General features: G+C 36.3%; 1 protein-coding gene across 1 annotated transcript in view; it reads left to right on the forward strand.

Annotated features, from left to right (window-relative positions):
- The window catches only part of LOC148949264 (RING finger and SPRY domain-containing protein 1-like), a 314,716-nt gene that overhangs the window by 124,955 nt on the left and 162,350 nt on the right, over window positions 1–27,411 (forward strand). Inside the window, exon 6 of the mRNA XM_089092665.1 lies at window positions 24,362–24,502. Within this exon, the coding sequence (XP_088948791.1) occupies window positions 24,362–24,502 (141 nt within the window). The remainder of the gene's footprint in view (window positions 1–24,361; window positions 24,503–27,411) is intronic.

Raw genomic sequence — 27,411 nt, forward strand, 5'->3', positions numbered from 1 at the left:
TTTTTTATATAGACAAAACTTAGGACCAATGGGAATACCCCCTCCTCAAGACATCGCTCTTTACACAACATTTTTTAGAATTTAAAAACAAAGCTTATTATTATTAAAAATATTGAATAAAACTTTTTATTTGATTATTTGAAGCTTAGTTTAATGTTTTACTTTGAACAAACTACTTTGTTAATGCGTTACTTTTTATAAACACCGAGTCTAAAGGCATTTAAATGTTTAGGTGTTTGAAAACCAAGTTCAAAACTAACGATACTGTTTAAAAAATTAGGTCCAACGCTTCGACATTGCTCAATAGAATTAAATGTTGGGAGTTTATATCTTAGTTTTTGTAAGTAGGCTATTGTTTTGCGTATAGTTTAATCTAAATAATTGGTAGGCAAAAAATGGGTTTATAGACACTTAATTTACAGGAGAGGGTATTTCTAGCAAAAAATATAGTTAATTCTAATTAATGGTACGCAAAATAGGTTTACAGATACCTAATTTACAGATCTGGCTATCTCGTAATGTCTAAGGACTGCTAAAAATATTTATTTCTAGCAAAAAATATAGTTTATTCTAAACAAATGATACCCACAAATGGGTGCGGGCTCGGGGGGTGTGGGTCCCGCATCTCTGATCGGCTTAGACTTACGGGGTAATTAGAGAGAGAGAGACAAGGGGACCTCAATTAAGATAGAGCGATGGAGAGGGGGGAATGCTATGCTGATTAGTGACGCTCAAAAACAGCCCCATTTTTTTTTAAAATAGACCAAAAATTGGGACCAATGGGAATACCCCCCTCCTCAAGATATCGCTCTGTACACAACTTTTTTAGAATTTAAAACAAAGCTTATTGTTATTAAAAATATTGAATAAAACTTTTTATTTGATTATCTGAAGCTTAGTTTAATGTTTTACTTTGAACAAACTACTTTGTTAATGCGTTACCTTTTATAAACACCGAGTCTAAAGGCATTTTAATGTTTAGGAGTTCGAAAACCAAGTTCAAAACTAACGATACTGTTTAAAAAATTAGGTCCAACGCTTCGACATTGCTTAATAGAATTAAATGTTGGGAGTTTATATCTTAGTTTTTGTAAGTAGGCTATTGTTTTGCGTATAGTTTAATCTAAATAATTGGTAGGCAAAAAATGGGTTTATTGACACTTAATTTACAGGACAGGGTATTTCTAGCAAAAAATATAGTTAATTCTAATTAATGGTACGCAAAATGAGTTTACAGATACCTAATTTGCAGATCTGGCTATCTCGTAATGTCTAAGGACTGCTAAAAATATTTATTTCTAGCAAAAAATATAAGTTTATCCTAAACCAATGATACCCACAAATGGGTGCGGGCTCGGGGGTGTGGGTCCCGCATCTCTGATCGGCTTAGACTAACGGGGTAATTAGAGAGACAGAGACAAGGGGACCTCAATTAAGATAGAGCGATGGAGAGGGGGGGGATGCTATGCTGATTAGTGACGCTCAAAAACAGCCCCATTAAAAAAAAAATAGACCAAAAATTAGGACCAGTGGGAATACCCCCCTCCTCAAGACATCGCTCTTTACACAACTTTTTTTAGAATTTAAAAACAAAGCTTATTATTATTAAAAATATTGAATAAAACTTTTTACTTGATTATCTGAAGCTTAGTTTAATGTTTTACTTTGAACAAACTACTTTGTTAATGCATTACTTTTTATAAACACCGAGTCTAAAGGCATTTAAATATTTAGGTGTTTGAAAACCAAGTTCAAAACTAACGATACTGTTTAAAAAAATTAGGTCCAACGCTTCGACATTGCTCAATAGAATTAAATGTTGGGAGTTTATATCTTAGTTTTTGTAAGTAGGCTATTGTTTTGCGTATAGTTTAATCTAAATAGATGATAGACAAAAAATGAGTTTATAGACACTTAATTTACAGGACAGGATATTTATAGTAAAAAATATAGTTAATTCTAATTAATGATACGCAAAATGGGGTTTATAGATACCTAATTTACAGATCTGGCTATTCCAAAATCGTCTAGTTTTTGTAAGAAAATTATAGAAAATATATTTCTCTGGTTCAAATATGTAAAATCCATAGGGGAAATATAAATTAAAATTTAAACGTACATTATCCATTGAAGGACCGGCGACTTCAGGAGTATTCATTACTTTATATATATATATATATATATATATATATATATATATATATATATATATATATATATATATATATATATATATATATATATATATATATATATATATATATATATATATATATATATCTATATTTCAATATGCACTGAAGTTAAAGCCATCTAACACTAAATAATATGCGGTAATAACGGCATATTTCCTTTCCTTAATCAAATTAATAAATGCTGACCTATAGGATCATGGAAAACAAGTTCATTTTATGTCTTCTTTGCATTTGCATAAGACCTCCAATGACATAAGCCATTCTATGACTTGTTTTTCAGAAATAAAGTTATTTCTACGTGAACAAAGTAACTTCATATATATGAAAGTTCTTGTCATAATGTGAATATTTTTCCAAAATCGTCTAATCAATTTTTAGATGGATTTTTTTTTCTTCAACATAGTTGAAAGGCTCAATAACTATGTCTTTAGAGATAAAATGGACCCTTCAGCCCCTGGGGGAAGGTTTTTAAGTTATAAATTTTATACATAAAGCCGGTAAAAGTTGGGATTGAAAAAGATTTGTACTCCAACTCGAAACACAACCGTCGAGAGAGGGTTCATTCTAATGGAAAAAAGATTCTAGTGACCCTTTTAAGTAACAAAAAATAATTGGAGGACAACTAGGCCCCCCTCCCGCATCACCTTTTTCCAAAATCGTCTAATGGGAGCCGCGGAGCCGAAGGCCGGCCGCGGGCGGGACCCACACCCCCGGGCCCACAGACTGAAGGCCCACCGCAGGTGGGACCCCCCACCCCCCCGGGGCCGCAGACTGAAGGCCCACCGCAGGTGGGACCCCCCACCCATCGGGGCCGCAGGCTGAAGGCCGGCTGCGGGCGGGGCCCCCCACCCCCCGGGACCACGGGGCCGAAAGCCGGCCACGGGTGGGACCCCCACCACCAAGGTTTGGTTAGGTTAGGCTACCTAACATTACTAGGGTTTGGTTAGGTTAGGTTAGGTTACCTGTCATTTCTAGGTTAACTTACACTAGGTTAAGTGGTGCGCCACTTAACCTAGTGTAAGTTAACCTAGAAATGACAGGTAACCTAACGTAACCTAACCCTAGTAATGTTAGGTAACCTAACCTAACCTTGGTGGTGGGGGTCCCACCCGTGGCCGGCTTTCGGCCCCGTGGCCCTGGGGGTGGGGGGCCCCGCTTGCAGCCTGCCTCCAGCCTGCGGCCCCGGGGGTGGGGGGTCTCACCTGAGGTGGGCCTTCAGTCTGTGGGCCCGGGGGTGTGGGTCCCGCCCGTGGCCGGCCTTCGGCTTCGCGGCTCCCATTAGACAATTTTGGAAAAAGGTGATGCGGGAGGGGGGCCTAGTTGTCCTCCAATTATTTTTTGTTACTTAAAAGGGTCACTAGAATCTTTTTTCAATTAGAATGAACCCTCTCTCGACTGTTGTGTTTCGAGTTGGAGTACAAATCTTTTTCAATCCCAACTTTTACCGGCTTTATGTATAAATTTCATAACTTAAAAACCTTCCCCCAGGGGCTGAAGGGTCCATTTAATCTCTAAAGACATAGTTATTGAGCCTTTCAACTATGTTGAAGAAAAAAAAAATCCATCTAAAAATTGATCAGACGATTTTGGAAAAATATTCACATTATGACAAGAACTTTCATATATATGAAGTTACTTTGTTCACATAGAAATAACTCTATTTCTGAAAAACAAGTCATAGAATGGCTTATGACATTGGGGGTCTTATGCAAATGAAAATAAGACATAAAATGAACTTGTTTTCCATGATCCTATAGGGCAGCATTTATTAATTTGATTAAGGAAAGGAAATATGCCGTTATTACCGCATATTATTTAGTGCATATTGAAATATAGATATATATATATATATATATATATATATATATATATATATAAAAAGTAATGAATGCTCCAAATGAACTCACCGGTCCTTCAATGGCTAATGTACGTTTAAATTTTAATTTATATTTCCCCTATGGATTTCACATATTTGAACCAGATAAATATATTTTCTATAATTTTCTTACAAAAACTAGACGATTTTGGAATATCCAGATCTGTAAATTAGGTATCTGTAAACCCCATTTTGCGTACCATTAATTAGAATTAACTATATTTTTTGCTAGAAATACCCTGTCCTGAAAATTAAGTGTCTATAAACTCATTTTTTGTCTACCATTTATTTAGATTAAACTATACGCAAAACAATAGCCTACTTACAAAAACTAAGATATAAACTCCCAACATTTAATTCTATTGAGCAATGTCGAAGCGTTGGACCTAATTTTTTTAAACAGTATCGTTAGTTTTGAACTTGGTTTTCAAACACCTAAATAATTAAATGCCTTTAGACTCGGTGTTTATAAAAAGTAATGCATTAACAAAGTAGTTTGTTCAAAGTAAAACATTAAACTAAGCTTCAGATAATCAAATAAAAAGTTTTATTCAATATTTTTAATAATAATAAGCTTTGTTTTTAAATTCTAAAAAAAGTTGTGTAAAGAGCGATGTCTTGAGGAGGGGGGTATTCCCACTGGTCCCAATTTTTGGTCTATTTTTTTTTAAATGGGGCTGTTCTTGAGCGTCACTAATCAGCATAGCATCCCCCCTCTCCATCGCTCTATCTTAATTGAGGTCCCCTTGTCTCTCTCTCTCTAATTACCCCGTCTGTCTAAGCCGATCAGAGATGCGGGACCCACACCCCGAGCCCGCACCCATTTGTGGGTATCATTGGTTTAGAATAAACTTATATTTTTTGCTAGAAATAAATATTTTAGCAGTCTTTAGACATTACGAGATAGCCAGATCTGCAAATTAGGTATCTGTAAACTCATTTTGCGTACCATTAATTAGAATTAACTATATTTTTTGCTAGAAATACCCTGTCCTGTAAATTAAGTGTCTATAAACCCATTTTTTGCCTACTAATTATTTAGATTAAACTATACGCAAAACAATAGCCTACTTACAAAAACTAAAATATAAACTCCCAACATTTAATTCTATTGGGCAATGTCGAAGCGTTGGACCTAATTTTTTAAACAGTATCGTTAGTTTTGAACTTGGTTTTCAAACACCTAAACATTAAAATGCCTTTAGACTCGGTGTTTATAAAAAGTAATACATTAACAAAGTAGTTTGTTCAAAGTAAAACATTAAACTAAGCTTCAGATAATTAAATAAAAAGTTTTATTCAATATTTTTAACAATAATAAGCTTTGTTTTTAAATTCTAAAAAAAGTTGTGTAAAGAGCGATGTCTTGAGGAGGGGGGGTATTCCCATTGGTCCTAATTTTTGGTCTATTTAAAAAAAAAATGGGGCTGTTTTTGAGCGTCACTAATCAGCATAGCATTCCCCCCTCTCCATCGCTCTATCTTAATTGAGGTCCCCTTGTCTCTCTCTCTCTAATTACCCCGTAAGTCTAGGCCGATCAGAGATGTGGGACCCACACCCCCCGAGCCCGCACCCATTTGTGGGTATCATTTGTTTAGAATAAACTATATTTTTTGATAGAAATAAATATTTTTAGCAGTCCTTAGACATTACGAGATAGCCAGATCTGTAAATTAGGTATCTGTAAACCTATTTTGCGTACCATTAATTAGAATTAACTATATTTTTTGCTAGAAATACCCTGTCCTGTAAATTAAGTGTCTATAAACCCATTTTTTGCCTACCAATTATTTAGATTAAACTATACGCAAAACAATAGCCTACTTACAAAAACTAAGATATAAACTCCCAACATTTAATTCTATTGAGCAATGTCGAAGCGTTGGACCTAATTTTTTAAACAGAATCGTTAGTTTTGAACTTGGTTTTCAAACACCTAAACATTTAAATGCCTTTAGACTCGGTGTTTATAAAAAGTAACGCATTAACAAAGTAGTTTGTTCAAAGTAAAACATTAAACTAAGCTTCAGAAAATCCAATAAAAAGTTTTATTCAATATTTTTAATAATAATAAGCTTTGTTTTTAAATTCTAAAAAAAGTTGTGTAAAGAGCGATGTCTTGAGGAGGGGGGTATTCCCATTGGTCCTAATTTTTGGTCTATTTAAAAAAAAAATGGGGCTGTTTTTGAGCGTCACTAATCAGCATAGCATTCCCCCCCCACTCCATCGCTCTATCTTAATTGACGTCCCCTTGTCTCTTTCTCTCTAATTACCCCGTAAGTCTAAGCCGATCAGAGATGCGGGACCCACACCCCCCTCCCCGAGCCCGCACCCATTTGTGGGTATCATTTGTTTAGAATAAACTATATTTTTTGCTAGAAATAAATATTTTTAGCAGTCCTTAGACATTACGAGATAGCCAGATCTATAAATTAGGTTTCTGTAAACCCATTTTGCGTACCATTAATTAGAATTAACTATATTTTTTGCTAGAAATACCCTGTCCTGTAAATTAGGTGTCTATAAACCCATTTTTTGCCTACCATTTATTTAGATTAAACTATACCTAAAACAATAGCCTACTTACAAAAACTAAGATATAAACTCCCAACATTTAATTCTATTGAGCAATGTCGAAGCGTTGGACCTAATTTTTTTAAACAGTATCGTTAGTTTTGAACTTGGTTTTCAAACACCTAAATATTTAAATGCTTTTAGACTCGGTGTTTATAAAAAGTAACGCATTAACAAAGTAGTTTGTTCAAAGTAAAACATTAAACTAAGCTTCAGATAATCAAATAAAAAGTTTTATTCAATATTTTTAATAATAATAAGCTTTGTTTTTAAATTCTAAAAAAAGTTGTGTAAAGAGCGATGTCTTGAGGAGGGGGGTGACCCTTTTCTTATAGGTAATAATTTCTGTTCGTTTATAAACTTTGATGTTGCTTCTTACTTTCAGTTGATTTTTTTTTAATTTAATTTCTTATCGTTTTAAATAATACCGTGTAATCCGGTTCTCTCTCCATGAACAATTCCGGTACTTGTATATTATACACACACATCGCAACTGTAGCATGACAATTTTTTTTTCGTGATTATAATTTAAAACTGCACAAACTCTTGATTTTTTGTCGTGTTACTTAGGTAATACAGGAACATTTGGTTTTCTTTCCTAATTTTGAATTTTTTTTACAAATTTAGCCCTAGCTAGTTAAAACTGTGCATAAATTCATGATTTTTTTTTATTTAGTCTAGCAGCTCTTTACTTTTAGTTGAAAATGCCCTCTTGTGGAAAAAAAAAGTTTTTGTCACTCTATCACGCTTATCATTAGACATAAGTTTACATAGAATTGAGGTTTGAACTATTATTAGTTATTATTTCTGCTCGTTTTTTATTTAGTCTAGCAGCTCTTTACTTTTATTTGAAAAATGCCCTCTTATGGAAAAAAAGTTTTTGTCACTAACAAGTTTATCATTAGATATAAGTTTACAGAAAATTTAAGTTTGAACAATTATTCGTTATTATTTCTGCACATCTTTGATTTAGTCTAGTAGCTCTTTACTTTTAGTTGAAAAATATCCTCAATGATCCATCGTTAATAAATTTAGCCCTAGCTAGTTAAAACTGTGTATGAATTCATGATTTTTTTTATTTAGTCTAGCAGCTCTTTACTTTTAGTTGAAAAATGTCCTCTTGTGAAAAAAAAGTTTTTGTAACTCTAACAAGTTTATCAATAGACAAAAGTTTACAGAAAATTTGAGTTTGAGCAATTATTCGTTATTATTTCTGCATATCATTGATTTAGTCTAGTAGCTCTTTACTTTTAGTTGAAAAATGTCCTCAATGATCCATCGTTAACAAATTTAGCCCTAGCTAGTTAAAACTGTGTATAAATTCATGATTTTTTTTATTTAGTCTAGCAGCTCTTTACTTTTAGTTGAAAAATGTCCTCTTGTGGAAAAAAAGTTTTTGTCACTCTAACAAGTTTATCAATAGACATAAGTTTACAGAAAATTTAAGTTTGAACAATTATTCGTTATTATTTTTGCTCGTTTTTTATTTAGTCTAGTAGCTCTTTACTTTTAGTTGAAAAATGTCCTCTTGTGAAAAAAAGTTTTTGTTACTCTAGCAAGTTTATCACTAGACATAAGTTTACAGAAAATTTAAGTTTGAACAATTATTCATTATTATTTCTACTCATCTTTTATTTAGTCTAGTAGCTATTTACTTTTAGTTGAAAAATGCCCTCTTGTGGAAAAAAAAATTTTTTGTCACTCTAACAAGTTTATCACTATACATAAGTTTACAGAAAATTTAAGTTTGAACAATTATTCGTTATTATTTCTGCTCATCTTTGATTTAGTCTAGCAGCTCTTTACTTTTAGTTGAAAAATACCCTCTTGTAGAAAAAAGTTTTTGTCACTAACAAGTTTATCATTAGACATAAGTTTACAGAAAATTTAAGTTTGAACAATTATTCGTTATTATTTTTGCTCATCTTTGATTTAGTCTAGTAGCTCTTTACTTTTAGTTGAAAAATGTTCTCTTGTGGAAAAAAGTTTTTGTCACTAACAAGTTTATCACTAGACATAACTTTACAGAAAATTTAAGTTTGAACAATTATTCATTATTATTTCTACTCATCTTTTATTTAGTCTAGCAGCTCTTTACTTTTAGTTGAAAAATGCCCTCTTATGGGAAAAAAGTTCTTGTCACTCTAACACGTTTATCATAATACATAAGTTTACAGAAAATTTAGGTTTGAACAATTATTCGTTATTATTTCTGCTTGTTTTTTATTTAGTCTAGCAGCTCTTTACTTTTAGCTGAAAAATGTTCTTTTGTGGAAAAAAAGTTTTTGTCACTAACGAGTTTATCACTAGAAATAAGTTTACAGAAAGTAATCTCTTAGTTTAACTGAGGTCTGAACTGACCTTTCATCTATGCCGAACAAAAAAAAAATAACTAGTTGAAGTTGTGTTTAAATTCTTCGTCAATATAAAATCAAAAACATGAAAATTAAAAATGTAAAATGTATATTTCAAAGAAATAATAGTCTTCTTAATAATTTAACGTCGATAAACAGTGGAAACTGGTTTTCTTCAGAATTGTTTGTGAATGATTAAAACATGGTCACTGACAAAAACATTTTTGAAACTAAAGAAAACCTTAAAATTTAGTAAATTATTAAACGATATCAAAATGCAATTTTTTTCAGAAATTGAAACCCGCTGAAAATTTCCAAGAACCATTCTCACACAAAATTGTTTAAATTTTAATTTATATTTCCTTCATAGTGTTCTCAATCTTTTTTAGGATGTGTGGTATGTGTGAGGGCTCACTCTCGAGAAGGAGGAGGAGCTTCTAGCTACATGTAATGAAATCAACACCAGTGAGATTACACCTGAAGAGGAGGAAGAGCTTCTCTGCACATGTAGATCAGAGGATCTCTTGAGGAGTGGGTCTTCGGATCGAATACCTAATACCGACACTTCGAGTGCGCGAGGATTTATTTGCGGAGGTGACTCAATCTCAGGAGATACCCTCTCTCATAGATATTATGCCAGTGGGGGAGGACGAGGTTCAAATAATTGAACCTGAGATAGTATACATTAAAACTGTGATAAATATCGATATCACAATAGAATAGATATTTGAAGATTGTTTGTAAATTTGTTTATTGATAAAATGCATATATATACAACAATGTCTTTAAATCATCACTTTAGATTTCTTCTTCTTCCCTGTATAGGCAACTGTCGTGAACCACTAATGCTGGTAAATCATTTGGATTCACTGTATATTGACCCTGATTCGTTAGCTCTAACCTAACCTAACCAGAAAAGAAAGGGAACATTTTCGATTTCGAAACAATTTTATTGAATAATTACAACAACAACAATAATACTAAGCATGTACAATTAGCGATACAGTTTATTGTCTTCGATATGTTTCACCAATGCACTTAAAGCACATTGAAGTCTATTCACATGTGCTCTATCAACTTTTGCAGCGAAACATAATTGATCCTCCATTTTAAATTTGCTCAAGGATATCACATATCTTGCATATACTTAATCCCATTCCAGACAAAGCCGTGATCCTCTCGTGATTTCCACCGCAATGTTTGGTGCTCTTGTATTATTGCCATCAACTCCACTGTCAACTTCTAATAGGGTAAACATTCCACTCGTCATCATCATCAACATACAAATATATATCGAAATGAGTAAAGTCGAACTGTTCTTCTCACTCCTTTGAATTCTATACACAGACTAATAGAAACTATTTCAAAAATCCTGTCCTCATATTCTCTGCAAACCTCCGCTGCTAATATGTAACCAGCCCTCTGATTGGTCTAGAAGGGGATGTAACCGAGTCTCTGATTGGTTAAGAAGGAAACCCTTGATCCTGTTTCATATTCCTGGATTTTAACATTCGCCCCGAGCGTGCACTTGGCCAAACAACAACAACAAAACAAGATCTTGAAAGAAGTGTCATTGACCCTGTCCCCGTTAGACTCAATAATCCAGAAAACATCCATCAAATTGAGAAAAATCCTGTTTTTCCATTCTCACTGACAAAAACCATAAAACATCCATAAATTGTTGTACTCGTCGTTGTTTTTTTTCATTCTCACTGACAAAACCATAAAACAGACATAAATTTCTGTTGACATCCATGAAAAACAACAAATAAATTTACTAACACTCATAACCGTCCAAGAAACATCCATAAAAGTGAGAAAATTCCTGTTTTTTCAAGTGAGAAAAATCCTGTTTTTTTATTCTCAGTGAGAAAACCATCTCCCTAGGGACTCTATGCCCATATTTGGTGCCCCATCAGCATTAAACTAAATTGTAGATGGCAGCAGGGGTGAGGGATGGGAGTAGCACCCCCCCTTTCTACTGCCATTGCTTATCTTATAATCAGTCCCTACTCTGTAATTACCTGCTAAATTTTTCAATTAACTAAGCCACACTGACATAGGGTGAATAAGTTTTTTTAACTGAAGTAAGGAGCGACATTAAAACTTAAAACACAGAAATTATTCCGTATATGAAAGGGACTGTCCCCTCCTCGACGCCTCGCTCTTTACTCTAAAGTTTTTTTATTGTTTTATTAAAATTTATTAAAAAATAAAGTTGTGAAACAGAGTCAAACTCTGTTGCTCCTTACTTTCAGTTAAAAAAAAAAATTCTTTAATTTCTGAACATTTTTGAGTTTATGCAGCTTTGATTTTGAATTTGATTGATACATGAATAATTAAAACAAAATTTGCAGATTAATTTTTTTTTCTGGCTAACTTACGAATCACGAATGTTATGACGTAACTTATGAATCAACCTACGTAACAAGCTTCTATATTCGTATTTTTTTTTACGTATATTAGGGAGTTCGCCCCCCTAGTCTATACCTCACTCTTTACGCTAAAGTTCGAATTTTGTTCGAATCACAAACCCCTGAATCACAAAGGCCGGTTAATTAGAATAAACAGCTCTTTTAAAAGTATTAAAAAAAAACTTTAGCGTAAAGAGCGAGGTATTGGGGGTGAATCCCCTCACATATGTAATAATTTCTGCTTGTTTTAAGTCTTAATGTTGCTCCTTATTTTCAGTTGAAAAAACTTTTTTTATTTAATTTCTGATCTTTTTTTTATTTAATTTCTGATCGTTTTTTAAATAATGCTGGGAAATCCGGCACCCCCTTTATAGAAATGTCTCTTCCCCCAAGGAAACATCCTCCATGGAAAGATTTTCCCCCGTAGCCTCCTCCTCTGACCCCCCCCCCCCTCACCAGATAAAAATCCCTCCTGAAATCGTCTGTATACTTCCTACTAATCAATACTATATGTAAAGAATCGGGAAAGTTCATAACTTGCAGCCCTTCCCCGGGGAACTGTGGGGCATTAAGTTATCTTCAAAGACATATAAATATAAGATTTTCGACTAAGCTGAAAAAAATGGCTATCTCAAAATGTTGATTGGATGACTTCGGGAGAAAAATGAGCGTGGGAGGGGGCTTCGTTGCCCTCAAATTTTTTCGGTCACTTAAAATGGGCACTAGAACTTTAATTTCCGTTTGAATAAGCCCTCTCGCGATATTATAGAACTGCTAGATCGATACGATCACCCCTGGGGAAAAAAAAATATTCTCTGATACGCTCAATTGATGGTGTGATTTTCATTAAAGTTCTATGATGTTTATCCCTTTTTTCGAAAATAAGGCAAATTTTCTCAGTTGCTTAGCTTTTGATGGATAACATTAAACTAATTAATTTTTATTATATTTGGACTAAACAAATTTATATATTTGGAATCAGCATAAAAATTCGATTCTTTTAATGTATCTTTTGGTATCAAAACTCCGTTTTTTAGAATTTCGGTAACTATTGAGCCGGGTCGCTTCTTACTTACAGTTCGTTACCACGAACTGTTTGAAAAGGCTACTTAAACTAACTCTTTCGTTCCACATGATACTGTCGTAGCTGGAACGAAAGAAAAGTAGTTTTGGATTTACTTTTGTAGTTAATGGGCAATAGCAGTTAATGGGCCTCTTTAGTGGGGTAAATCCTCTACATTGTCATCATTGGTATTGCTACGATATTGAAACATATTGAAAATAATATTAGAGTGTAATTAAGATGGATACAATTGAAACTTTTGAAGATTATGCTCTTATAAGCCCTTAGTTACTTAGTTACCAGGTGGAAGTCAACTTCAAATAATCTCTATAATTAATGTAAAGTTAGAACAGCATACAACCTGGAATGCACCCGTAAATAGCGGGCCTTGAATAGCATCTTTAATTCACGCACTCCTTCTAGATATTACATCTCCTGCATACATAGGCCTGTGCGTGCTTTGTCAGAGCTTTGTAAGTTCCAAATAATTAAGCCTAAGCCAAGATTAGTATCAGAAGCAACGCTGTGGCATTGCATATAGTAAAGGCCATACGGCTCCAATGTTTTATTATTGTTTTTTTTTTTCCCAGAGGCACTTCATATGGAAGAGGTCGTCGTAGAAACTTCAAATGGGGCTCATTTGATTGGAAATCGATTGTTCTAGTGCCTTTTTTAATAGTCGAAAGTGATCGGAAGGAAAGCACGCCCATCATTCCCCCAAACACATCCAATCAAAATTTTGAGATAGCCATTTTGTTCAGCGTAGTTGATTTCCAGATAGAAAATATATTTTTGAGGAGGACACTCCCCCACAACCCTCAGGGCAAGGGTTTTAAATTATGACCTGGGGGCTAATAAGGTTTTTATAGAAGCCGCTGTCGTAGAAACTTCAAAACAGGCTCATTTGATTGGAAATTCAAAGGGCTAGTGCCCTTTTTAATAGTCGAAAGTGATTGGAGGGCAACTAACCCTCCCCCCAACGCCCATCATTTTCCCAAACACATCCAATCGAAACTTTGAGAACGCCATTTTATTAGACGTAGTTTTAAGTTCTGGATATTAGGTCTTTGAGGATGACAACTCCCCCACAACCCTCAGGACAAGGGTTGTAAGTTATGCCCTGGGGGCATACAACGTTTTTTATAGACAACGTTGTCGTAGAAACTTCAGAAAGGGCTCATTCGATGGGAAATTTAAATGACTAGTTCCCTTTTTAATAGTCGAAAGTGATTCTAAGGCAATTGGCACCCCTACCACGACCACCGTTTTCCCAAGTACAACCAATCAAAAATTTTGATATAGGCATTTCGTTCAATGTAGTTGATAGTTCTCGACATTATTTGTTTGAGCAGGACACTCCCCCCACAGTCTTCAGGGCAAAGGTACAATTTATGCCCCGGGTGCATATATGGTGCTTATGGAAGGAATGCTTTTATAAACTTCATAAGGGGCTCATTAGATTTGAAATTTAAAGTTCTAGTTCACTTTTTAAGCGTCAAAAGTCATCGGAAGGAAACCAGCTTCCCCCCCCCCAACCCTTTTTTTCCCAAATGCATCCAATAAAAATTTTAAGATAGCTATTTTGTTAAAAATAGTTCAAAGATCATATAACAAAAATTTTGGTGTCGACACAACCCACAAGGGCCTGGGGGCCGGCGTTGTAAGTTATGCCCTGGGGGCATATATGAGTCTTATGGAAGGGATGCTCGTATTAATTTCAAAGAGGGATCATTTGATTAGAAATTGAAAGTTCTGTTTCACTTTTTAAGAGTCAAAAGAGATTGGAGGGTACCTAGCCCTCCTCCTCCATGCCCTTTTTCTCTCAAATCCATTCGATAAGAACTTTGAGATAGCTTTTTTTTAAAATAGTTCAAAGACCATATAACGAAAAATCAGGGGTCGACACAGCCCCCCAGGGCCCGATGGCAGGCGTTGTAAGTTATGCCCTGGGGGAATATATGGTTCTTACTGAAGGGATGCTCGTAAAAAATTCAGAGATGGCTCATTTGATTGGAAATTAAAAGTTCCAGTTAAGTTTTTTAGAGTCAAAAGATATTGGAGGGCAACTAGCCCCCCCCCCCCCCAGGCCCCTTTTTCCCAAAAGAATCCAATAAAAATTTTGAGATAGAAATTAAGTTAAAAATTTCTCAAAAGTCAGATAACAAAAACTCAGGTGTCGTCATAATCCCCCAGGGTCCGGGGGCAGGCGTTGTAAGTTATGCCCTGGGGCATATATTGTTCGTATGGAAGGGATGCTCGTATAAACTTCAGAGAGGGCTCATTGGATTGGTTATTGAAAGTTCAAGCTCACTTTCTGATAGTCAAAAGAGAACCGAGGGCCGCTAGCCCCCCCCCCCCCTCGCCTTCTATTTCAAAACTCATCTGATGAAAAATTTGAGATATACATTTTGTTTAAAATATTTCAAAGATCGGATAAGAAAAATCCGGTGTTAATAGAACCCCCCAGGGCACAGGGGCAGGCGTTGTAAGTTATGGCCTAAGGTCATATATTGTTCTTACGAAAGGGATGCTCGCATAAACTTCAGAGATGTCTCAGTTGATTGGAAATTTAAAGGACTAGTTCACTTTTTAAGAGTCAAGAGAGTTAAACTAGCCCCCTCCCCTCCACGCTCTTTTTTCCCCACACCCTTCCGCTGTTTTGGAAATTGTTCAAAAACTAGATAACAAAAACGTTCCCTCAGAGCCCGGGGGATAGGCGTTGTAAGTGTTGTCCTGGGGGCGTATATAGTTCTTATGGAAGATATTCTCGTATAAACTTCAGAGGGGGTTCATTTGATTGGAAATTGAAAGTTCTAGTTCATTTTTAAGAGTCAAAAGACATCCGAGGGCAACTAGCCCCCCCCCCACACACACACATCCTTTTTACCCCAAGCCCATCGGATAAAATTTTTATAATAGCCATTTCATTAAAAATAGTTCAAAGGTCAGATAAGAAAAAATCCTGTGTCAAACCGAACCCGCCAGGGCCCGGAGGCAGGTGTTATCAGTAATGCTCTAGGGGCATATATAGTTCTTATAGAAAGGATGCTCGTATAAACTTCGGAGAGGGATCATTTGATTTGAAAGTTCTGGTTCACTTTTTAAGAGTCAAAAGAGTTCGGAGGGCAACTCGCCCCCCCCCCTCCTCCACGCTCTAAATGCATCAGATAAAAATTTTGAGATAGACTTTTTGGTAAAAATAGTTCAAGTTATGATAGAAAAAAACTCCGGTGTTGACACAGCCCCCCAGGGCCCGGGGGTAGGCGTTGTAATTTATGCGTTGGGGGTATATAGGGTTGTTATGGAAGGGATGCTTCTATAAACTTCCTAGAAGGCTCATTTGATTTGAAATTGAAAGTTGTAATTACCTTTGTAAGTGTCAAAATGATCGGGGGATAGATAGCCTCCCCCCACAATCCATTTATTTTTTTCCCAGAGGCACTTCACATGCAGAAGATTGCCACATGACTTTTAAAGGGAGCTAATTCAAAGAGATATCGAGTGTACTAGTGCCCTTTTAAGAATCAAAAAGGTCCGGAGAGTAAATAGCCCCCCAAATCCTTTTTCCCCACATGAGCCTGATAAAAAATTTGAGCCGATTAAATTGGTAAAAACTGTTCGAATATCAAATAACAAAAAATCCTTTATGTATGGCCATTTTATTAAAAATAGTTCAAAGGTCAGTTAATAAAAACTCCTGTGTCGACACCCCCCCCCCCAGGGCCGGGGCAGGCGTTGTAAGTATTGCTTTGGGCGCATATATGGTTCTTGTGGAAGGTATGCTCGTATAAACTTCAGAGAGGGTTCATTTAAATGGAAATTAAAAGCTGTAGTTAATTTTCTCAGAGTGAAAAAAGATCAATGGGCAAATAGCCCCTCCCGCCCTCTTCGCCTTTGGGTGTATTGGATAGATAAAACCATCTGATAAAAATTTCAGGTGACTATTTTGTTAAAAATAATTCAACCATCAGGCATTAAAACTCCAGGGTCGACTCAACCCCCCAGGGCCCAGGGATAGACGTTGTAAGTTATTTTCTGGGGATATATATGGTTCGTATAGAAGGGATACTCGTATAAACTTCAGAGAGGGCTCATTTGATTGAACATAGGAAGTTTTGTTTCACTTTTAAGGAGTCAAAAGAGACTGAAGCTTAATCTAGTCCCCCCACGCCCTTTTTACCCAAACTCATCCGATTAAAATTTTGAGATAGCAATTTTGTTAAAAATAGTTCAAACATCAGGTAATAAAAACTCCGAGGTTGACACAAACCCATTTTTTCACTTTGATATTGTTACTTTGATGCCAGTTTTGATACTTTGATGAATATTTGATTTTTTTTTTAAGTTTGATTTTGAAATAAGGAAGTTTTTAAAACTAAAATTTTTTGGATATCAAAAACGAACAAAAATAAATAAAAAAAAAACTTTCCGAAAAATAAGTTTTTACAAAGAAAAGTAAAGGCCATTTTAAAATTAAGCTCAGCAGATACAAATACATTTTAAAATTCAACCTCAAAACGACCAGAAATTACTATTAAAGAATAAATGAAACCCAAAACGAACAGAAATTAAATAAACAATCATAGCAAAAATATACAACAAGTAATAATATAAATGAATAAATAGATCTTAAAGCGAGCAATGCTTCGATTGAATATGAAAATCAAGCTCAAAACGAAAAACAAAAATTTTACTATTGAAGTATAAATGAAACTTAGAACGAACAGAAATTAAATACACAATCAATGCAAACAAACATACAATAGATATTAATGTAAATTAATAAATAAATCTTAAAACGAGTAAAACTTAAATAGAATATACAAATCAAGCTTGAAACGAACAAAAATCACCACAAAAAAGAGTTTGGGTATGACTTCCTTCTCTCACTGTGAAAGTCTAAAAACTACTGCGTCATTGGGGCTTTACTGAAAACTATATGCGCCTTGAACAGTCTTGGAAAGTATAAACAACAACAAATTGAATATTTGATGCATAATGATATTAATTGTTGAAAGATCCATCAGTTCAAGAATTTATTTCACTGTAATTGTATTTTTATTTTCGATGCTATAAAAACTGGAAAAGAAAATATTTGTAATATAATCCGTTTTCAGTTAAGCGCCAATGACGCAGTAGGATTTTGGTTTTTATTTACAGTTAGGAAAGGAGGCAGTATCGTTTGTAGGGAAACTATATTCGTCTTTATCAACTTTAAAAAGAGCTAAAAAATTAAACTGAATATTTGATGTATAATGATATTAATTACTGAAAGCTCATCAGTTCAAAATGTTACTATAATTTTAATGTTTATTTTCAATACTAAGTACGACAGAAATTATTTGTCATAAAATTGGTTTTCAGTAAAGGGCCAATGACGCAATAGGTTTTAGACTTTTACAGTGAGAGAAGACGGTCATACCCAAACTCTTGTTTGTAGTGATTTTTTTTTGTTTCAACCTCGATTTGGATATTGAATTTAAGTTGCACTCGTTTTAAGATTTATGTATTAATTTACATTAATATCTATTGTATGTTTGTTTGCATTGATTGTTCATTTAATTTCTGCTCGTTTTAAGTTTTATTTATACTTCAATAGGAAAATATTTTTTTGTTTTAAGCTTGATATTCATGTTCAATCTAAGCATTAATCGCTTTAAAAACTACTTATTCATTTATATTATTACTTCTTGTATGTTTTTGCTATGATTGTTTATTTAATTTCTCTTGGTTTTGTGTTTCATTTATTCTTTAATAGTAATTTCAGGTCGTTTTGAGTTTGAATTTTAAAATGTATTTGTATCTGCTGAGCTTAAGTTTAAAATGGCCTTTACTTTTCTTTGAAAAACTTATTTTTCTGAAAGTTTTTTTTTTAATTAATATCTATAAAACTTCATGCGTTCAAATGGTGCTACACTACTTACTGGAGGGGAAGCCTCGCTGGCGCCAAATATTGTAATGGTATACTCGCGGTTACCACTACTGTTCCGTAAATTATAGAGTATGTTAATACCCAATTACGGTATACCCTGCTCCAGGGTATGATAACGTGAACGAACGGTCAAACGGCCAAACTCTAGACCAAGGGTACCCAACCCTGGTTACCACTAATATTTCTAGCTATCTCCTTGGACGGTAACGGACCCCATGTTGATATAACAAATGGCGGTATGTCTCGCAACTCTTCCTACTACAAGTAATATAATCTCAACCCTTCTTTAGGTTGCCGGACTCCACCTAGGCTAAAAAAATCAAAGATTATAAAGACAAGGTTTCTTACTGTATTCGCTTTCACGTATTTACAAGAACTCAAAACTGAACTGATCAATAAAATAATAATTTTTCTCCTAGACGGTTCAGCCACGTGTATACAGTGGGCGGCAGACACATTTTTCCAGCCAATCCAAATCCTTACCGGTTACCACCTTACTTCGAATGAATCAACTTTATGCCCCTTTTCACCCCTCGACAATTTGGACCAAATTTGTTTTCTGAAAGTGACTTTAGCTATGGTGAGTCACCCGTAAACTGCGCAATTAAAACCTCGTAGTTTTAACGGCCTACGCTGTTAAAGAAAGAAAATGGTCTAACAATTAGTAAGAGAAAATTAATAATTACCACACAAGGGAAAGACAATAATTTCTGAACCCAAAAGAAAAGAAACAAGGAAGGACATTTATCTGAGAAAAGGAACCGAAGGTTTCAACAACCAACTTCATAAGTTTGCATCAAGATTTGGAATTTTTTTCGACTATGTTGAAACAACTGAATCTTTGGTGTCCATATTATAGATTATTATTTCCTGGTTTCGATCACTTCTTGTACAGTTGAAAATGTGTATCACTAGCTATTACTTACGACACGTGACCAGTGAATTTCCTTATAAATCAGCCTACAATTATATTTGTAGGCTGCTTAACGAATTTTGGTTTGTTTAGGGACGAATACGCAACCACGCAGTAGTGTGTTCTGAGAAACTTAGCTGAGGGTTTTTTTTTGATCTGACATTGCTCGATCTGAAAACTTTTTGCTATTTCCGAGTTTCTGCTCGACTTCGTTCTGGCTCAATTCGTGCCAAATGTTTTGTGGCACAGAGTTGTTGGAAAATGCACTTTACTGTCAGCGGCGGATCCAGGGGGGGGGGGGCCCCCCCCCCCCCCCAAGATTTTCTGGCGCCCTCTCATCCATCGTGCAAACGACCCTTTTTTGCTAATGATTCAACTAAGGCCGACGCTAAAAAAAAAAATCGGATACGCCGTCATTTTTAACTTTCTTTTTATCACATTATCTAAAGTTCAAATCCGACACTGCACGAATCATGATTATTGGGTTTATTTTTGGGACGTGCTAAACGAGCAAAACATTTTGTGAATGCTTACGAGAAACGCATGTCTTTGGGGAGTTGCGTGGGTGGTTAGATCCAACCGGCGGGAGGCTAGGCGCGAGCGACCCTGCCACTGCCTTCGGAGTATTTTTGCTCCGTGTGTTAGAACAGAGAAGAAACAAAGAATGATGGCGGAAAGCCGTAAAGGATCGAGGGACATCTCTGATTATTTTGCCAAGAAAGATCAGATTAAAGGTAAGCTTTTAAAGATAGAACAATAAGGAAGGAGTGTCGTTTAAAGTGGGTATCAACACTTCTAAATTCTAGCTTTAGCCCATTGTCGGATAGCTTTCCTGATAAGGCTCATTCGTCAAGCTTCATCGCGTACCAGCTGCTTTTGTTGTTATATATTGCATACGGTCCCTCTTGTACAGTGTTCTTCGTATGCAATTTGTCCGAAGCGTTTGACCTGATATTTACCAGCCCACTCGTCTCGCCTGACGGTTATGATATTGGCTTAAAGCAGTATTTTTACCGACACACTGTGTCAGCTCTGAAATTATCTTTCAAATTCTTGCAGTTAAAGCTCTCTCTTTAGCCTTGTAAAGTTCGGTGATAATTGTTTCGGGTTTCAGCTCTTGAAAAATATTTGTTAGCATATGTCGAGGATCGGTTCTTGGGGTTGCAAATTAAATTAGTGATGTTTAGGGTGGTATTTTATTTTAAAGTCCGGGTTTCCTAGAAATAGTTTTGGGGTATGAAAGTTCAAGATTGTTGGGGGAGTTTAAAGTTAATGTTGCTGATTCAGTTTATTTTCAAATTTAGTTCCAATTCTGCCTTCACCATGTTGAGAGTTAAATCTACTAAAGCAAGCCATTATACAAAGTGTATATACGTTTACAATAAATGTCTTGTGCAAACTTTAAAAGAGAAACTTTTTTGTTAGATGTTGAGACGACGGCAACTTCTGATGCCCACTCTGAGTCGACGGTCGGAATGCACAAAAACGCATTCAGCCAGGAGAACGAACTGTCACCAACAACTCCGTCCACTTCACAGACGGCCTTCATAACAAACTTCGGCGAAACGACACACACTGATCAGCTGACTGAAGGATCAAGAAGCAGTACTCAAACCTTGGTGGTACATAACCCAACACTGATTTCACAGTCCCCGCACCCGCAGCATAATCAAAGCGCTATTTTTTCGCCTGAAACTGACTTCACGCCGTCGAATGACTTTGGTATTGCAGTAGCGCTGAAAGAGTGAAATCAGTTGTCTTCTGGCGAAATTATGTTTTTTATGAACGAAAGGTGGAAGCCGAAGAACCAATCTGATCTTCCAGTCTCGACACAAAAGAGAAAAGGTGGCGAAGTCAAGCGTCGCTTGAATACCGAACATCTTGACCGGTATCCTTGGCTCGCAGTGAGTCGTCATCCAGACCACGAAGGCCTTTGGTGCAGTGTTTGTGTTTTGATGAGGACCAATGAAAGCGGAGGAGGATGGTCGGCTTTATCTGGAGGCGGCGGAGGGCAAAAAATGGGAAAGTTGGTCTTAAAACCGCTAAAAGACTATTCGAAACTTACCGGGAAAGATGGTGCGCTGACAAACCATGCTGAAGCACAGTTTCACAAACACTGCCAGGAAAAGCTGCCGCGCTGCTAACAACGTTTCAGCGCGGTAGTCAAGATCAAGATATCAGGAATGCTCTGGACTGTGAAAGGGTCAAGCAAATACAGCAGAACCGTGCACTCTTGAGAAGCGTTGTTGAAACTGTCAAGCTTTGCGGGGCACAGAATATCCCCCTTCGTGGCCACCGTGATGATGGCAAACTTGATATCCAAGACTCTGATGTCATTACAGCAGTAAACGACGGGACTTTCCGCCACCTACTTCGGTATCGGATTCAGAGTGGAGACTCACAACTTAAAAATTTACTTGAAAATGCACCGAGCAACGCCAAATATACGAGTAAACAGATCCAGAATGAACTGATTGGAACAATTGGGGAAATGATAAAAACCGAAGTAGTGAGAAAAGCAAACAAAGCAACGGTTTGGTGTCTTCTTGCGGACGAGTCAACAGACAGGCAGACCAGGGAGCTGATGGTCATTGTTTGTCGTTATGTGTGTAAAACCGAGCAGGGATACGTGATTCGAGAAGATCCTTTTGCAGTTGTCGATGCCTTTCAAACCCTGTCAAGACTCGTTGGAGATGAGGAAAGTGACGACGGTAGAAGCATCGAAGAGAAGCTAGACGGCAAGAGCCTCGGGAAGCTGCTGTTGAGTGAGGTCAGGAAGTCAAATCTGGATTTGTCAAAGTGCGTTGGTCAAGGATACGACAAAGCTGCTAGCATGGCAAGCTTGACAAATGGTGCTGCTGCTGAAGTTAAACGCCAGTGTGAACTGGCAGATTACTTCCACTGTGTGAGCCATGCCACAAATCTCTCATGTTCAAAGATAGTTTCAGTTCCCATTCTGCGCAATGCCCAAGACGTTGTTCGAGACACAATTTCTCACTTCAGCTCAAGTGCCAAGAGAACAAGACTTCTAAAAAGCATCTTATCGCGGACAAAGCTAAAACAGAGACACTCGTCAGTCTTTGTACCACGAGATTTGTAGAGAGACACGAAGCAATCAGCAGGTTTTGGGACTCCCTTCCGTCGATCGTTTCTGCTCTGCAGGAGATGGAAGGATGGCACGATCGAGAGGCAAGTAGCAGAGCTTATGCATTACGATCCTGCATTGAAAAATCAGATACACTCGTAGGACTGGTTTGCCTGAATTCGTTTTCGTCGATCATGAAACCTTTGGCCGAGTCACTACAACAGAAGGATGGTGACCTCGTGAGAGCCTTGTCCCTCATTAGCAGCGTGAAGGCAATGCTGGAAGATATGCGATCACATGCCGAAACCAAATTCAGACTGCTTTACGAAGATCTTCTGAAAATGGCCGATAAGATTGATGCTACCATCAAGGTAACGCAGCCACGCATAGCTTCACGTTCTACATACCGGGCAGGGGTACCCAAGATGGATCCAGAAAGTCATTATAGGATGGTGGCATTTATTCCAGCCCTGGACGCCATGCTCCTTGATTTTACGGAGCGGTTCAGCTGCCATTTTACGAATGCTGCAAAACTTTCAGCTTTGATCCCGGCTGTGGTTAATGGCAAACGCTGGGAGGACGTTCAGCCAGGGTACGAAAAGTACAAGGAGCTGCTCGTGGGTACGGAGATAGACCTTAAAACCGAGTTCGAGATTTGGAACAAGTATTGGTCTAAGGAAACCTTGCAAAAACCGAAAACAGCTATTTCAGCGCTGAACAGTTGTCAGGAAAATGTATTTCCCAACATCTTCGCATTGTTGACAATTCTCGTGACGCTTCCTGTGTCAACCTGTGAAGCAGAACGAATGTTTTCAAAGGTTGACAGGACATGTTCATCAATACGAAGCACGATGACTGAAGAGAGGTTGGAGGCTCTACTACTCATGCAGACTTACAGAGACGAACTGCCGAAAACAGACGATGCTATCGATATGTTCGCTCTCAGAAAAGCTCGCCGATTGAGTTTAGTTGTGTAGTGTGGTACTGTTTTTATTTTCTTTTGCTACGTTTTACCTTTATGAGCATATTTGGCAGTGTTTTCATATAAATAAAGAGCTATCAAATTAGTCCTGTATAATCAGTTTTTGGCGCCCTGTGTCCGGCGCCCCCCCCCCCAAGATTTTCCTCTAGATCCGCCGGTGTTTACTGTGGTGCAGTCTCTTTTGTTGCTTAAAAAAGGCACTAGAGCTTTAAATTGCTGGTTGAATGAGCTAATTTTTTTTTACTTGTGATTTCCTTACGTAACCGCTCAAGATATACATAAAAGCACGTATCTGTGACTATATCTTTCAGGAACAATACCAAATTCCCTGTTCTAGGAGGCAGAGGCCTGAAACCTCTACTTATGGATATCCTTAGTTGTGAAATTTGACAAAATTCAGTGGAGACCGCAACCTGCTTTGGAACTGTTTTTCCCCTAATTATAAGATTAGGCAAACTTTATAATGCTACTAACTTTGATCAGTAATTTGTAATTAAGGAAATAAGAGATATTTGGATTTTGCCTCAGAAGTTAATAGTATATGTGTGGTGGATATTGATGTTCGGTCACTTTTGTGATTAATTGCTTCCGGTTTAATAAACCATAAACTACTCATGTGCTCCCCCAGGGCCATAGGTGCTACTGCAACACACATAGGGGACGTACCTGTAGCCATGCCAAGCCCCCAGGGCATTCTCCAAGACGCTGGCCCAATGTTTACGTAAATTTAAATCTATCAAACGACCTTGTCAATCCCGTAGATTTTTGCAAATTTAAATGTCAATGACGCAGGTTTTTGCAAATTAAAATGTCATTGATTCAGGTTATTCGCAAATTTAAATGTATAATGCTTAAATGGGTTTCGAGGGTCAATGATATTTGTTGCTAACCTGTTTTGGTTCCAAAAAGCCTTGTGTATCCCATGATAGCTCTATCTTTTCAAGACGTTTTGATAAAAAAAAATTTCTTGCAGGTGATAACATGATAGCGATCAAAAGAAGATTAAATGTGATTGTATTAAACCCTCTTGTATCGTTGGAAAAGTGGAGACGCGAGAAGGAACTTTTGAAGCACCATGTTGGTTTTTGTGCTGAGTGGTGTCTTGATAACATCTGTAAGTACTGTTACCTACTCGGATTTATTTCAAATCAGATCCACTCTCATTATTAAAATTTCTGTGCGTATTTAAAATTTAATGATTTTGCAGGATGGTTACAATAAGGCCTGAGTGTCACCATAGTCACTTACTATTTAGTCGATATATATAGTCGATTAACAAACCCAACATTTGCGGAATTTCTGTAAGTTACACTCGGGTCACTGAAACAAAGAACTTAAATAGTGGAACTTGGTTTGAAAAGTCAGTATTATCACTAATTTGCTTTCCACTTATTTACTCCTATTAAAAACGAAAAACTGTAGAATGTAAAATGAAAGTGAAAAACATCATAAAAAGGTAGACAGGTTTAAAAAAAAAGAGGAACAAAACGAAAAGAAAAGAAAAGCTTTCTTTATTAATACTTCAGTAAATAGCATCCGTATGAGGACATTTGCACTGGATTTTCGAAGAACTGATGTTTTCTTTTTTTTTAATCAGATATACTTTTGGCGTGACAATAAACGAGCAAATTCTATAAAACTTGATCCGGAAAAAAAGAGAGAAAACAAATAATAACAGGAAATTCTTGCTTGCGAACTGAAATTCTTTCTTGCTCGCTTAATTAGTAGCTAAATGTGAGAACTAGAAATTTAGGGAGAATTTCTCCTTCAATCAGTGAATGAGAACTGGTATTATTACTTCTATTTTGATTCGGTATTTAAGACTTTATTCAGAGCTAAATTTTGGGTATAACTCATCTAGGTAACTTAATAGTTTTGGAAAATTGTCATCGCGGACTCTCTAATTTTTGCCGCTACAACTCTGAGTATTGTAAAGCTTGACTATTTTTTTCCAAAGTGAAATTTGTGGAATACACATATTCTGTGTCTATTGTGAGTTCGTTCTCGTCGTACTTGACAATCTAAAAAAAGGTTTAGTTACCTCAGTTTTGGTGGTAGTTGCTGCGGTTATGAAACAGTACGAATATAGAAAATTCCTAGTTTCACCTAGATTGACGTTGCTTGGGCAGCGTGAAGGGTTGCATTAACCAATTGTCAGCTTGGCCGACAAATCAACTTTTTTTTTGTTCGCCATTGATCAAACCCTACAGTTGTTGATCTCTCAATAATTTAAAAGGAATTTCCGAAGAAGAATATTCTTTGAAGAAAATAAAGACGTTTTTTAAAGACGGTCTGAAAATACGCAGTTTCTGCTCAAAGTCAACGTTACTGTCTATTTCTCGACGCCAAATCAATGGAAAAGGTGGGCGTGAGAGGGGGGTTAGTTACCCTCAAATCACTTTTGATTGTTAAAAATTTTACTATTCTTTTGAACTTAAAATCGAATGAGTATTTTTTCAAGTTTATACGACAAAGAATTCAATAAAAACCTTATATACCCCCAGGGCATAACTTATAATCGTTGCCCTGAGGGTTGAGGGGTAGTGTCCTCCTCAAAAATTTATTTTCTATCTGGAAATCAACTACGCTGAACAAAATGGCTACCTCAAAATTTTGATTGGCTGTGTTGGGGGGAAGGATGGGCCGGGGGGGGGCTAGGTGCCCTCCAATCACTTTCGACTATTAAAAAGGGCACTAGCCATCCCAATGTCCAATCGAATGAGCCCTTTTCGAAGTTTCTACGACAACTCCTTCAATACGAAGTGCCTGTCGAAGAAAGAAGGAAAAAAAACACATTGTGGCCACATCGTTCTTTACTTAGGCAGCCCTAGCGCGCTGCCTATGATTAACAGATCGTTAATGCATAGCTTTTACGAACGAAAGTGGCAACACACGGTTCAAAGTGGCAACACTGACGATAATTTGTTATTGCCCTAAAAGATGTTACTTTTTTGTGTATTTTGTACTTTAAGAACTATCTGAACACCATCTAAGCTTATTATATTTTGTTCGCTTAGTGTTATTTTTAGACCTTGAACACGGTACTTTTTTAGTATGCTCTGAATTTGCTACAATTGGGTTGGCTGTACTAAACCCTATTCCATCAATCGTTTATAAAAGAAAATTAAAGAAAATGAAAAAGGTAACATAGCTACGATCAAAAAGGTAACATAGGAAGAAAATGTCATCGAAAGTTCCCTGGTTATCTTGTTGATATACATCAGAAGTATAGCAAAGTCTTTCCGTAGAGGAAAAAACAAAAGCTGGTCCAGAGTTTCTTTTTACTAGTCTGTCAAAAAACTTGTTTCTACAAAAAAGCCGCACCTTACCTTAAAAGGAACCGCCAAGAAAATGAGTTCCACGATCAGCATTTTAAACGAGGTTTTCTTTTCTAATTAACTTCTAACAAAGAACTATTGAACCTTCGCGAACGAGTCTCATAACAAGGAACTATATTGCTACGTCTATAAAAATTTTAGCATTTAGCATATTTTTACTCATCTTTAGAGATTGTGACGCGTTTGACCTACAAGGATTTAAAAAGAAAAACTGTGTACGTTGATTCACATTTGAAAACTTAAGTATTTCGAATACGGTGCGAAAAGAATCTTACAGTTTTTTTAGTGATGTTTATTAAAAATTTAGTAGAATCTTTACCCCTGACTAAAGCCAATCTAGCGTTCGGTCTATCTAACTGGTCTTAAGGAGGCCCTTGACGGTCAATCATTCTGATCAAAAGTTTCCGTCAATCCATTGAGGTGTGCTTCAATTAATCTTCAATCCACCCTTCAATCTCGATCTAAGCTAATCTAACACACTGCTTTTGATCAAAATGATTGAGTCATCCAAAATTTCTATCAATCACCATCGACGCTTGGCCCAAACGTCAAACAGGTTCATAGACAGTCAATCATGCTTGAGTTAATCGACTGACGGAAACTTTTAATCAAAATGATAGACCGTCTAGGGCCTCCTTTAGTTTCACTTACATAGGTAAGATTGCTTACCAATATATGGGAAGTG

The sequence above is a fragment of the Artemia sp. Qi Xiang Cuo genome, chromosome 8 (genome assembly GCF_049724085.1).
Source record: "Artemia sp. Qi Xiang Cuo chromosome 8, ASM4972408v1, whole genome shotgun sequence".
Lineage (NCBI taxonomy): Eukaryota > Metazoa > Arthropoda > Branchiopoda > Anostraca > Artemiidae > Artemia > Artemia sp. Qi Xiang Cuo.